General features: G+C 61.1%; 1 protein-coding gene across 1 annotated transcript in view; it reads left to right on the top strand.

Annotated features, from left to right (window-relative positions):
* SHANK2 (SH3 and multiple ankyrin repeat domains 2) overlaps nt 1-13,719 on the top strand; it is a 253,985-nt gene that overhangs the window by 23,409 nt on the left and 216,857 nt on the right. The window contains exons 2-4 of the mRNA XM_081154001.1: nt 1,822-2,034; nt 10,151-10,354; nt 13,483-13,554. Coding sequence (XP_081010127.1) covers nt 1,828-2,034; nt 10,151-10,354; nt 13,483-13,554 — 483 coding nt within the window. The 5' untranslated portion in view covers nt 1,822-1,827. The remainder of the gene's footprint in view (nt 1-1,821; nt 2,035-10,150; nt 10,355-13,482; nt 13,555-13,719) is intronic.

Below are 13,719 nucleotides of genomic sequence, written 5' to 3'. Positions count from 1 at the left end.
GCTCCTCTGTGTCTCCCGTGGTGGGTGCGGCTTGTGTCTGTGTGTCTGGTGAGTCCCTGGGAAAGTCGGGGGGGTGGGTGGGTCTGAAGCACACCTGGGGGCTGTACACCTGGCGGCTCTGCCCCAGGACCCACCCGGCAGGCTGAGCGGCGGAGCCTCCCTGGGGTGTCTGCTTCCATGCCCCTGGCGGCCGTCGGTTTCCCCAGACTGAGCAATCCGCGGGGTAAGCTGCCCAGCTGGGCGGTTCCGAGGCTCCCGGACGGGACCAGGGGCAGAGCCTCTTCCCTGCCCCCCATCCCTCCCTCCCTTCCCCTGTGACGCGTTCCCAGCGCGGAGAGAAAAGGCGGGGAGATGACGCGGCTCGCCTCCCCCAGCCTCAGCCTCAGCCTCAGCCTCAGCCTCCCCCAGCCTCAGCCTCAGCCTCCCCCAGCCTCAGCCTCCCCCAGCCTCAGCCTCAGCCTCCCCCAGCCTCAGCCTCAGCCTCAGCCTCCCCCAGCCTCAGCCTCAGCCTCCCCCAGCCTCAGCCTCAGCCTCAGCCTCAGCCTCCCCCAGCCTCAGCCTCAGCCTCAGCCTCAGCCTCAGCCTCAGCCTCAGGAGCCGGACTTTCCGTGGCCGCTGCTGGACCTGCTTGAAGGAAACGAATGTTGCAGGTGGTGCTGCAGGCCCTGCAGGGAGGCGGCCCTGCCCGAGCGCCGCGTTTGTCTCGCCGGCTGCCTCGGCCCTGCTCCCCCACCCACGCCCCCCGGCCTGCGGACTGCGCTGCCCCCCAGCCGGTGCCACGTGTGGCCTCCCCCTGCAGACGCTCTCCTTTCCCTCGGGGGTGTCACCTGGGGGCTGTTCCCTCCCAGGCCTGTGCCATCCGCGGGGGAGACCACACCTACCCAGGCAGGCCCTGGGCGGCAGGGTGGCCCACGTTTGCCCTTTATCAAGGGGACCACCGTGCGCATCTTTCCTTGTGCGTGGCCTTGACCCCTCTACAGTCCACGCGGAGGAGGAGTCCCTGGTGTGCCCCCCCTCTCTCCGGCAGCCCCGGCTCTCGCGGGCTGTGATTCTCACCTTCCTGGACCCCTGCCCAGAGCTGGGGTGTCTCCATGTCCTTCGCGTGCTTGCAGACAGGGTGCTGAGGGGAGTTGGTGCCCGCCCTGGGCCTTGGCTGGGGAGCGTTTATTGCCCACGATCGGGAGGAGGCTGCTCCCCAGCTCCGCGGACGCTCAGGGACCCCAAGGCCCTGGCTGCAGCCTGCTGAGGACTCGGCTCGGCTCAGCCCTGGGCCCTGAGACGGTCTCACTCCTGAGCCCGGCCCGGCTTTTGGTTCTGCTGTTGCGCGTTTCCCTGCCCCTGCTCTGTGCCTGGACCCGAGCGGGTTATCGTCTCGTGAACTCGGTACCGTGGGGACCTAAAGCTGCGTTTCCTCCCTGCCTCGGCTCCATCCTCAGACGGACAAAGGGAGCTTTTTCTCTTATCTCGGGAAGTTTCAAACCACCCCAGACACCCTTCCGTCAGCCGCTGCAAGCTGGGGTCATGGCCACGGCTAGTGGGCGCTCCTTCCAAATGCCGGCTCCCAGCACGGACAGAGCTTGCAGGGCGCCCACCTGGGTCCCGGCTGTGCCTGGCTCGGGCCTGGGCTCCGGAGGCCATGGGCGGGGAGGGGGAAGGGAGCTGCGTTCTCACTGCCTTTAGGGTCTGTGATGGCTCACGGGGGGGGGCTCTGCCGGCGGCCACACCCGCGGGTGCCCAGGTGAAACCGAGCGCCCTCACTCCAGCCGGCGCCCCCACCCCGGGCTTTCTCCGTTTAACGCTCCCCTCCCCCCTCCCACGCAGGGCACCATGCCGCGCAGCCCCACGTCCAGCGAGGACGAGATGGCCCAGAGCTTCTCCGACTACTCCATGGGCTCGGAGTCGGACAGCTCCAAGGAAGAGACCATCTATGACACCATCCGCGCCACGGCGGCCAAACCTGGCGGCCCCAGGACGGAGGAGAGCCGGGGCAACACGCTGGTCATCCGCATTCTCATCTGGGACCTGCAGCAGACGGTGAGCCTGGCGCTCGTTTCCCGCCGTAGCGAGTGCGACGTGAGCCGGGGTGCCTGTCGCTTCCACAGGGCGCGTCCTTCCCTCCCCACCAGGCTCCCCGCCCGCCCCTCCGTCCTCCCTGCTGGTGCCCCATCCACGCCGGCCCCCGAGCACCTGCCCTGTGCCCGGATGGAGGCCGGGCCTGCAGCGCGGAGCCCGCCTCCCGGAGCAGACGCCCACGGGGAGCGTATTGGCCGGCAGGGCTGCCACGCCCGTGGCCCCGCGTCTTCCCCCGCTCTGCTCGGCTGTGCACGGAGCCCCATGTCCCCTGCTCTGTCCCACGTCCCGGGTGTGGGAGCTTTGTGTGGCCTGTCCCTCCGCACTGCCCACTGGCCGACTCCCGGGACTCCCGGTTGTCCCTCCAGGGCTGGGCCCGACGCCGTGTCCTGCGTCACCCCCTCTGCACATTCGCCGGGTGCCTGTGAGTCTCGATGTCCAGGTCTCGCTGGGTGAACGGCGGAGCCTGAGGCGCTCGGGAGGCCGGGATGGGCCCAGGGTCCCCACGGAGCCCCGCCAGGCTGGGCGGGCTGGGGTCTCTGATGATGGAAACCTCAGTTCTCCCGGTCCGGGTGACCCGGTCTCAGGGGACAGCACTTTCTCCTGCAGCCTGTGGCCTTCGGGGTGAGCCTCTGGGTCGCTTCCACCTGCGCTTACGTCTCTGTCTGTCGTGGGTGCTGGCGGGCACCCTCGCCCCTTCAGAGTCGAGTCACAGGAAGTGGGGGAGACGGGGCTGGACCTGTGACGGGCTGTGTGTGGGGTGGTGTGCGAGGGAGGGTGCGGGTGGGGTGCTGGAGACACCTGGTGGCGCTCTGGCGGGCGGGCCGGGCACCGGGCGCCGCAGAGTCCCTCCCAGAGGCAACCAACAGGGAAGGCGGCCGCCGGCTCCGGCGGAGGAAACGGAGGCGCGTCCCGCTGCGCCACCTACTGGCCGTGCAGTGCTGGTGCCACCAGGTGGCTGCCGCCTGCTCGGGCATCTCCAGGCCTCATGTCCGGCACTGAGGGGGCCTGCTGGGTGGCCCGGTACCTCCAGGGCCGGGTCCCTCCGGGCGTGACAGCTCCGGCAGGGAACTGTGCCAGCTCAGGGCGACCCGATCGATGCCCCAGAACTCAGCCGGCGGCCCTGCAGGCGGCGCCGGTGCGGCCTCTCGGGAGGCGGCGTGGCGTGCCAGGTGTTTCCCCTCCCGTGTCCTTACGCGTCTCTTATGAAAAGTTGTGTGAGCCCAGCCGGTGTGGCTCAGTGGTGAGCGCCCGCCCATGAACCCGGAGATCGAGGTTCAGTTCCAGGTAACGGCACCCGCCCGGGTTGGGGGCTCAGTCCCCAGCAGGAGGCAGCCGCTCGATGTCTCTCCCCCCCCCCTTTCCCCTCTCTCTAAAATGCGGACGTGCGGGCAGCCAGCAGCGCAGGCCCCATAAACCCACAGCACGGGACTGCATCGGAACGTGAACGTGGACATGAGGGGAAACAGGGTGGGAGAGAGGCCGAACGTAGGCAGTTTTGCCACGAGACAGACCCTTCCCCATAAACCCGCAAAGTTAAACAATTACGAAACCCTGGCAGGCGGGAGTCCTTGTTTTCGTGTGAGACTCGCTCCCTCCCTCCTGTCTCACGGTGACGATGCAGGAGCTCAGCCCTCTCTCCCTGTATCCCTCGGGGTAAGCTGAGCTCGTTGCTGCAATAAACAGGCCTCCAGACCTCAGGCACTTAGCACAGAGATGTTCTGTGTCTTTTCTTGGCCCCCGGGAAGCGCAGGGATGAGAGTGGAGGTTCTGCTCCACACGGACACCCAGGGACCCAGGCTCTTCCATCCGGGAGCCGGGCCACCCTGGTGTCTGCCCAGCAGGGGAGGGAGGCGGAGAGACCCTCTGGGCCACATCACTGCCCCTCCGCCCCGACTTCCCTGGAGGCGACACCTGCTGCTTCAGGGAGGCAGCAAACACCAAAACCACCAGCGGAAAGCCCGGGAGGGCCCGAGGCCCCCTTTTTATAGTTTGGGTGGAAACCAAAGGCCGGGAGCCGCCTCGTTCGGTCTCAGAGTCATCGTGTCCGGCCTGGTTTCTTTTCTTTTAAAAACTGGTGTTGCTCAGTGGTTAGAGCGTCGGCCTGCGGACTGAAGGGTCCCGGGTTCGATTCCAGTCAAAGGCGCATACTTCGGTTGCAGGTTCAATTCCCGGCCCTGGTTGGGGCACATGCGGGAGGCAACCAATCAACGTGTCTCTCATATCGATGTTTCTCTCTCTCTCCCCCTGCCTCCACTCTCTAAAAAAAAAAAGGCAATAGAAAAAATATCCTCAGGCCTCAGGTGAGGTAAAAAAACAGCAACATTGAGAGAATCACCTGCCGTGCGTCTTCCCCACTGAAAACGCGCAAATCACTGGTTTTCAATAAATTCCCAGGTGTCTGTACCATCACCACAGTCAACCTTAGGACATCTCCATCACCCCCTAAGGAAGCCCCGTACCCCTCAGCAGCCAGTCCCACCCCTCTGCCCCCCCCCGCCTGCTCTCTGTCCCCTGTCTGCCTGTGCTGGACACTCGTGTCCATGGATTCTGACGACATGCGGACGGGAGGCCGGGCCTCGTATCCTCTGTTATCCGTCTCCCCTGGCGGAGACAAGCCCATGGCCTCAGGTCTGCCCCCAAGACCACTCCCTACCCCATCGACACCTTAAATGTCACCATTAAATGTCACCACGTGTCATTCAGTGACCCAGGCGCCGTAGAGATGAGAAAAATACTTGTATCAAAAAGTGTGCTCGTTCTTGGGGCTGCCGTTCTGTTTTAGGGTTTTCCTGCCCCAGGATGTCCTCTCTCTCTCGCCTGCTGGTTTGCTGACCGAAAGGAAGCCTGTTTGGGGTTTAAACTTAACTATAAAATGAGTTCTCCTGATCCTGGCTTGAGCACATGATTTGCCTAAAAAAAAAGTCATCAAAGGGGACTCAGTGGGCAGCAGGAGATGACGTCGGTAGTGCTCCTGGCTCAAGAGCCTTGAGTCTGTGAGGCAGGGCCCAGGGCTCACCCCAGTCCATCCAGGGACCCTCCCCCCCCCCCAGAGGCCGAGGAATGCGGCAGGTCTCGGTTTGATGTTTTTTTGTGTTTTTTTTAAACTTTAGACAAAATTTAAAATACAGAAAAATACAAACAATAATTTCTTAACTACCAGTGTATCTAAAACACAGAATTGATGGTGGTTAACATTTTATCATTTTTCAATCATAAGATTAAAACATTACTGATAAAGTCAGAGCCTTCCTCGTGCCCTGCCCGGTCCCTCTGCTCCCCGCACACACTGTCATGAAGTCACTGTGGCCCCTTGTCTATTGTTCTCTCTGTATATGTCAGTGACCACTACAGAGTGTTGTGTTGCTGTGTCCACAGAACGTATGGACCTCATATCATACTGGGCTTGTCATTTATAACTTATTTTTCCCACCTGGCATTAGATTTTTGAGATTTGTCTTTATTGATACTGTCCATCTATCAGTCATCCATTCATCCATTGATCGATCCATTTTTCCACCCTCCTTCCCTCCCTGCATCCATCCATCTACCCTTCCATCCTTCTATCTATCCATTGATCATCCACCCATCCATCTCTCCATCCATCCACCCATCCATCCACATGTCCATCCATCTCTCCATCTATCCACCCATCCATCCACATGTCCATCTATCCATCCATCCATCCAGCCATCCATCCATCCACCCACCCATCCATCCACATGTCCATCCATCCATCCATCCATCCATCCATCATCCATCCATCCATCCATCCATCCATCCACATGTCCATCCATTCATCCATCCATTATCCATCCATCCATTATCCATCCATCCATCCATCCATCCACCCACCCATCCATCCACTTGTCCATCCATCCATCCATCCATCCATCCACATGTCCATCCATCTCTCCATCCATCCATCCATCCATCCATCCATCCATCCATCCACATGTCCATCCATCATCCACCCATCTTTCCACCTCTTCTTCCATCCATCTCTCCATCCATCCATCTCTCCATCCATCCATCTCTCCATCCATCCATCTCTCCATCCATCCATCTCTCCATCCATCCATCCATCCATCCATCTATCCATCCATCCATCCATCCATCCACATGTCCATCTATCATCCACCCATCTCTCCACCTCTCCATCCATCCACCTCTCCATCCATTCACCTCTCCATCCATCCATCCATCCATCCATCCATCCATCCATCCATCCATCCATCCATCTCTCCATCCATCTCTCCAGCCAGCCAGCCAGCCAGCCAGCCAGCACCCTTTTGCATTATAGAACAACATGGTTTGTGTCTTTGATCTCTACTTTAAGTCACTCTGCTATGTTCTTCATAGTATGCATTTGGATCACCTTTTGGGGGTAGGGGAAGAAGGCCTGGAATCTGGTTTTTCTTTGTGGTTTTATTAACTGGTTGCTAAAGCCAAAGAGAGCTACCCTTCCCCCAGCTCCCACCTTCCCTCTGCCTTTATTTTTACCTTTGATGGGGTGATGATAGTCAACGTCACTGTCCTTCAGTGGACATCGGTGAGTCACAAATTGTTTATGACAAAGGGGAAGGCTCAGGGGCCCCCCAGCAGAAGGAACCACAGACAGTTGGGTCTTGACCACGTTGGTTGTCATTCGTCTCACGTGGCAGCTTGCTAAAGGTTGAGAGAGGCTTTATTTTCATATGAATAATTACAAAAAAATTTATCCAGCATCAGTTTTGTGTGTTGTAAGGATTCTATGCTGGACCGTCCTGGTAGCTGTTAGAATAACTTTTTCTGTGTGAAGGAGAGGGACCTGGCTCACCGGGCTCTTCAGAGCCCACAGGACAGACGCCTGACCCCGTGTGCTCTTTTGCTTCTGCTGAGCTAATACCCACTTAAATCTCTCTGAGAAAATGATGTTTGGGGAGAGTGCTTTGTTCTAGAATTATTGCATTCTGTAGAAAATCTCTGTAAATCCCCCAGGGTGGCTCAGAGGCCATGCTGGCGAGAGCAGACAACTCCTGTTCCCCTGCTGTCCCAAGCTGATAAGAATTATCCAGAAGGTGCCAGCATCATGCCCCCGAATCATCAATATTTAATTTTCTACCTTAGATCCAAGAGCGAGGCCCTTTCCCAGCACCTCTGCTCTGAAGTGAGGTTTCTGAGAGTTTCAGGGTTGAAAGTGTTATTTCATTTGGACAGTGACATTTGGAAATTACCGAGCTGTGGTGTGGGTTGCCTTTGGTGCTGGCTGTCCCTCAGAGGTGTGCAAGTATGTGCACTACCACCATCCTTGTCATCACTATCGTTGTCACGATCACCACCACTGTCACCACCACCGTCATCATCACCACTGTCACCATCACCATCATCACCACCACTGTCACCATCACCATCACCATCATCACCACGTCACCATAACCATCATCACCACCACTGTCACCATCACCATCACCATCATCACCACTGTCACCATCACCATCATCACCACCACTGTCACCATCACCATCACCATCATCACCACCATCATCACCACTGTCACCACCACCACCATCATTGCATTGTCACCATCACCATCACCACCATCATCACCACCATCATCACCACCATCATCATCACCATCATCACCACCATCACCACCATCACCACCATCACCACCACCATCACCACCACCATCACCACCATCACCACCATCATCACCATCATCACCATCATCACCACCATCACCACCATCACCACCACCATCACCACCATCACCACCATCACCACCATCATCACCACCATCACCACCATCACCACCACCATCACCACCATCATCACCACCATCACCACCATCACCACCACCATCACCACCATCACCACCATCACCACCATCACCACCATCACCACCACCATCACCATCATCACCATCATCACCACCATCACCACCACCATCACCATCATCACCACCATCATCACCATCATCACCACCGTCACCATCACCATCGTCACCGTCACCATCATCATCATCACCATCATCATCACCATCATCACATTGTCACCATCACCATCATCACATTGTCACCATCACCATCATCATCATCACCATCATCACCATCATCACCACCATCACCATCATCATCATCACCATCACCATCATCACCACCATTACCATATCTCCGCTAGGCTTTGAGCTCCTTAAGGGACAAGATCCCTGATCAGGTATCTCCTGCCCCCTGCCACACCCACTCGGTGCTGGTACCTTGCAGAGGACAGAAGCTCCAGGGGGGAGGTTTCCTCAAGCAGCCTGTTAATGGCCGCGGCCGAGGGCTGGGTTCCTGGCGCCCGGGCTGTCTTTGCAGCACTCCCGTTACTCCCCGTGAGTCTTCCCGGACATCTCTCGCCCTGAAAATGCCTGAAACAAATGATAGATCCCCGTCCCACAAGCCAGAGGGAGACCGGACGCAGACCCAAGCCTACCTGACCTTTGACCTCCTGCTCCTTCTAGAAGTTTCTCCAGGGAGCCCTCCTGGCGTTTTTTTGGAGCATGATGTCTCTTCGTTACCTAGGGCTGGCCTGTGAGCCACCCAGGCTCAGTTTCCCCGGCCCTCCTGGCATGTGGCGTGGACACCAGCCCCTCCGATCACCCACAGTGCCCACATTTCCCTGGGCACTGCCCCAGCCTGTGTGCCGCGCAGCACTCACTGCTGGCAGGAGCCTCAGGTCCCCGGACACTGGTTTCTAAGTGAACTTGGCTTCGGTGTCCGTGTCGTGGACCCGGGGGCCACCGGGAACTGGGAGTCTCCTGTGGCCCCACGCGGTCACAGCTGACAGGCCCCTCTGTTGTGCTGGCGTTTCCCGGCACTCCCCTTCCTCAGGCGAGGGCAGACGGCGAGGCGGGAAGTCAGCGAATTAAACCGGCCGCCACCCGCCCGCCCGAGCGTCACCCTGGAATTCAGGCCTTGACATTGGAGAGGGACCGAGGGAGCGTTCGGGCCAAAGGGGTCACGTTCCTGGGCGGCGGGCCTCCTGGCCGCCTGCTGAACCGAGCTCCTTGTCGAGGGCGTGTGATTGCCTTACCGAGCTGGGGGGGCCCCCCGAGCCCCGAGGGCAGTGGCAGGCCTCTGCCCCTGGCGCACGCGGACTCGCCCTGCGGGAAGTTGGCTCCGGCCTCATGGCCAGTCCAACCTCGTTTATTTCTGATGCTTTCCCAGCGATAAAGCACGTTCCTGCGCCCCAGCTTTCATTTCATCCAGGTTTGGAGGCGCAGCGAGCAGCGGGTTTGGCTGGCGCTTGCTCTCCTGGCCTGTGGGGGAGTCTCAGGGGAGGGACCTGGGGGCGCGACCATGTTGAGTGGCCCCTTTTCTCAGTGGCACTGTTGTTTTCGGACAGTGTTCCTGGTTGGCTTGTAAGCACTCGGTCGACACTATTTAACTCCCTGTAAGTCTAGCTTTCGTGGCAGACGATGCGGTTTTGCTGTAACTGTCCCCTTGATGGTCTGGGAACCGTGTGTCCGCGTGTTTGAAGCTGTGTGTGCAGTCAGCGTGGGTGGCACACAGACGCTCGCGCCCCGGACTTGCCCACCGGCGAGGGGACCCCACGGGATGTCCGTCTGCATCTGAAACAGCCGATGTGAAAATGAAGTCACAGTCCGGTTCGCTTGAGCCATGGTCCCCCAGGTGTGTTCCCCGGACAGTGGCCGCAGCCTCACTGAGAGACCTGGAGACGCACAGGTCCTGGGGCCCCACCCGGACCCACCGAGTCGGGCTCATCTGGGTGGGGAGGGGCGACGGCCTGTCCTGAGGAGCGCTGGGGTCTGAGAGGCCCCAGGGCGGTGAGAGAGGCGCCCGGTGCTGGGTGGTCGCTGACGACCAGAGATTTGAGTCCCTGGGGAGAGTCAAGGCCACGGAGACCAGTGTCTCTGTCTCAGCGTTTCCCCCTTTCCGGTGACCTGACATCTCCACCCTGCGACGAGAGGATCTGGTTTCCACCCAGAGCAGCTGTGGGGTCCCGGACGGAAACGCCTTTGCCACCTCTCGCCCCGCGCCGAGGAGGGCCGCCCGGGGGGCACCTGGTCCCTGACCACACTCCTTTGTCCCCACAGAAGTGCATCCGCTTCGACCCCGATGCCACGGTGTGGGTCGCCAAGCAGCGGATCCTGTGCTCGCTGAACCAGAGCCTGAAGGACGTGCTGAACTACGGGCTGTTCCAGCCGGCGAGCAACGGGCGCGACGGCAAGTTCCTGGACGAGGAGCGGCTGCTGCGGGAGTACCCCCAGCCCGCGGGCAAGGGCGTCCCCTCCCTGGAGGTACGGACTGAGACGCCCCGTGTTAAAGCATCGTGCGGGTCCTGGGGGTGCCCTGGTTTTGTGGGAATTCCCAGGGGTCGGGCAGTCCTTAGGCTCCTGTTTTCTGACGGATGTGACCGGTCTGTGGGACAGAAGCCGTGGTGTGAGCACACCGTGGGCTTGTGAGCCCCAGGGTGCAGAACAGGCTGGCCTCTGCCCCCCGAATCCGCCTCCCTGCGCCTGGGTGTGGGGTGGCTGGGGGCCTCCCGTGGCACCCGCAGCATGACTTCCCTTCTGGGATGACTTGGGGCTCTCTGAGCCTCCCTGCGCCTCCGTGGTGACGTGGCAGAGACACAAGTGGGGCAGCCTTATCCATGTCCACATGCAGTGGGACCCAGCCCTGCCTGTGAGCCCTAGCGGCCGCGCCCCAAGGGGACAAGTGGTTCCCACGGGTGTCAGGACAGTCGCTCGCGTCGCCAGCGCTGGCGTCATTTATCTTCCTGCGAAGCAGGTCGCCCGTCTTCAGGGGCCGCAGTCATTTCAGCTTAAGTGTGGGTCGCAGCCAGCGTGTGGCCGTCGCAGGGGTTCTGCAACCTTCCCAGCCACGGGAGACGGCTCTGTCGTCAGAGGTGCCGTGGGCACAAGGTCAAAGCCAAGGTCACGCCTCCTCCGCCCGTTTTGGGGTCTGACGGTGACTTTGCAGCTGAGATTTTTGGGGATCCCCGCTTCAGTGGGGCCTGTGTGGGACCAGGGAGAGGGTTCCGTGGGAGAGAGAGACGGGCGCCACTTGGGAGCCGTGCGGTGCAGCCGCTCTGACCTCAGTTTGTTCATCTGTGAAATGGGCGTCCATCGGAAGGTCCTCGATACAGGACTGCCGAGCGCCAGACACTTTCTCGGCAGGTCCGGCGTGCACAAGACAGTCACTGTTCTGGTCAGTGGAGGTTATGCCCCAGTGGGAGATGTCAATAGAGGAACATCTATTTCGGGGGCTGACAGTTTCTATGATGACAGTAAAATTGTGAGAAGACCAGGAGGGTCCGGCACCTGCTATTGATCCGAAGCCTGGACCTGACCAAGGCCCCTCACTGCCTGCACCCACTTCCCGGGGCAGCACGTGGAACCTGGGCCGGGCTGTGTGTGGGGTTAGGGGAGCGGCCACCTGTGTCCCCCCTTCGGCGTCCTGCCCCGGTGCTCACGGGAGCCGAGGCTGAGAGGTTGGCATGCGAGAGTCCAGCCCGGGGTGCTCACCCTCCTCGTGGGCACGTGGGCTGCAGCACCGGATGGACATGGTCCAGGCCTGGCCGCTGTGCCACCTTGGGCGCGCCACCCAGCCTCTCTGAGACTCAGGCCCGGCTGTGAAATTGGGGAGCACGAGCGCTGCCTTCTCGGGAGGCTGTGAGGTGCACAGGAAGTTTTCCACGTGAGGGTTTCCACGGAGCAGTGCCCTCTGCGCTCGGCGAGCACCCGGCTGGGTGTCGTGGCCGGGCTCTGTCATTCGCTCTGGCTGCCACGAAGGGGTCATTCATCCTTACGTCTCACCGTCATGGGGGGTGGTCACCCCCTGTTCTTGTTTCAGCTCCTGGGACCGTGATGGGGTCCGGGGGAGTGGGGCAGGGATGCACAGCATCTGTCCATCATCAGTTCTGTGCCCGGTGCTCTCGAGCCGCCTCGGCCACCCTGGGGTTTCATGTTATCGTCTCCATGACACAGATCAGGAGACGGAGTCTGAGGTGGGGAACGTGTCCAGCCAAAGGCTCTCGGCCGACGGGACCGTGTGGGGCTGGACTTGGAGCCGAGGTCTCAGCTCAGGAGCTTAGTCACCCCCAGACTGTTGGTGCCCTAGAGCGCCCCAGCAGGTTTTACTGCAAAAGGGGTCAGGGCGCAGGGAGAGGCAGCCGGCGAAGGGTGCTGGGGAATTAGGGAGCCGCCGTGACACGCGCCTCCGCTCTGGGCACTGTTACCACGTCTCCGCAGCACGGGCTCCTCGGCTCCTAGGATGTAGCTTCCAGTTCAGAGGAGACGCAGCTGCTTGAGGGAATGAACTGGGGCTCCGAAGTCCCAGGTGGGGGCTGCAGGTGCGGAGGAGGGGGCTGCAGGTGCGGGAGGAGGGGCTGCAGGTGCGGAGGAGGGGGCTGCAGGTGCGGAGGAGGGGCCTGCAGGTGCGGGAGGAGGGGGCTGTAGGTGTGGAGGAGGGGCCTGCAGGTGCGGGAAGAGGGGGCTGTAGGTGTGGAGGAGGGGCTGCAGGTTCAGAGGAGGGGCTGCAGGTGCGGGAGGAGGGACTGCAGGTGCAGGAGGAGGGGCTGCAGGTGCGGGAGGGGCTGCAGGGTCAGAGGAGGGGCTGCAGGTCTGGGAGGGGGCTGCAGGTGCGGGAGGAGGGGCCTGTAGGTGCGGAGGAGGGGGCTGCAGGTGTGGGAGGAGGGGCTTCAGGTGCGGGAGGAGGGGGCTGCAGGTGTGGAGGAGAGGGCTGCAGGTGCGGGAGGAGGGGGCTGCAGGTTCAGAGGAGGGGCTGCAGGTCTGGGAGGGGGCTGCAGGTGCAGGAGGAGGGGCTGCAGGTTCAGAGGAGGGGCTGCAGGTGCAGGAGGAGGGGCTGCAGGTGCGGGAGGAGGGGGCTGTAGGTGTGGAGGAGAGGGCTGCAGGTGCGGGAGGAGGGGCTGCAGGTGCGGGAGGAGGGGCTTCAGGTGTGGGAGGAGGGGCTGCAGGTACGGAGGAGCTGGCTCCCCCAGGCTGGGACTTCTCAGGGAGCTTCGGTAAAGGTGGCCTGTGTAGAAGCCTCGGTGTGAGAAGCGGCCCCGTGATTACTGACAAGGCCACGCCAATGGCAGGCGGACTGCCACCGAGGGTCCGAGATCCCCGATAATGCCAAGGACAGCCGACAGGGCAGGGGGCCCGCTCCTCAGCGGAGGATCTTGGCTCCTTTGTTCTTTGGGTTGCTTTCGTGTCTTTCCCTCGCCTTTCAGCCCAGGCTGCAGGATCTCGGCAGCGGTTGCCGGTCGTGTGTCCTGGGCCCTGTGGCGCCAACACAGCCGTTCCTGTACCTGGGAGGGTCTGCTGCAGAGCCCTCGCCTCGGTGAACTAGCCGAGGAGGTTGGTCTTCCTCTGAGGACCCGTGTGAAATGCTCACTTGTCCTTTTCTCCTGTTTCTGTGCCAGTTCCGATACAAGAAGCGGGTGTACAAACAGGCCCACCCGGACGAGAAGCAGCTGGCCAAGCTTCACACCAAGGTACGGCCCGGTCGCCACCTGCGCTCCCGGCGCCCTGTCCGCGCCGTCGTCTGGGATCGGGACGGCTCTTTGGGCCGCGGGCTCCTCTTCCAGCCTGACCTCACCACGCACACGGCGCCCGCCGGAGCCCCCTCGATACCCCGGCGTCGCCTCCTGTGTAGACAC

The sequence above is a fragment of the Miniopterus schreibersii genome (genome assembly GCF_964146895.1).
Source record: "Miniopterus schreibersii genome assembly, chromosome: 12".
Classification (NCBI taxonomy): domain Eukaryota; kingdom Metazoa; phylum Chordata; class Mammalia; order Chiroptera; family Miniopteridae; genus Miniopterus; species Miniopterus schreibersii.
The sequence above is the reverse complement of the archived record's forward strand: the minus strand, read 5'-3'. Positions and strand labels throughout refer to the sequence as shown.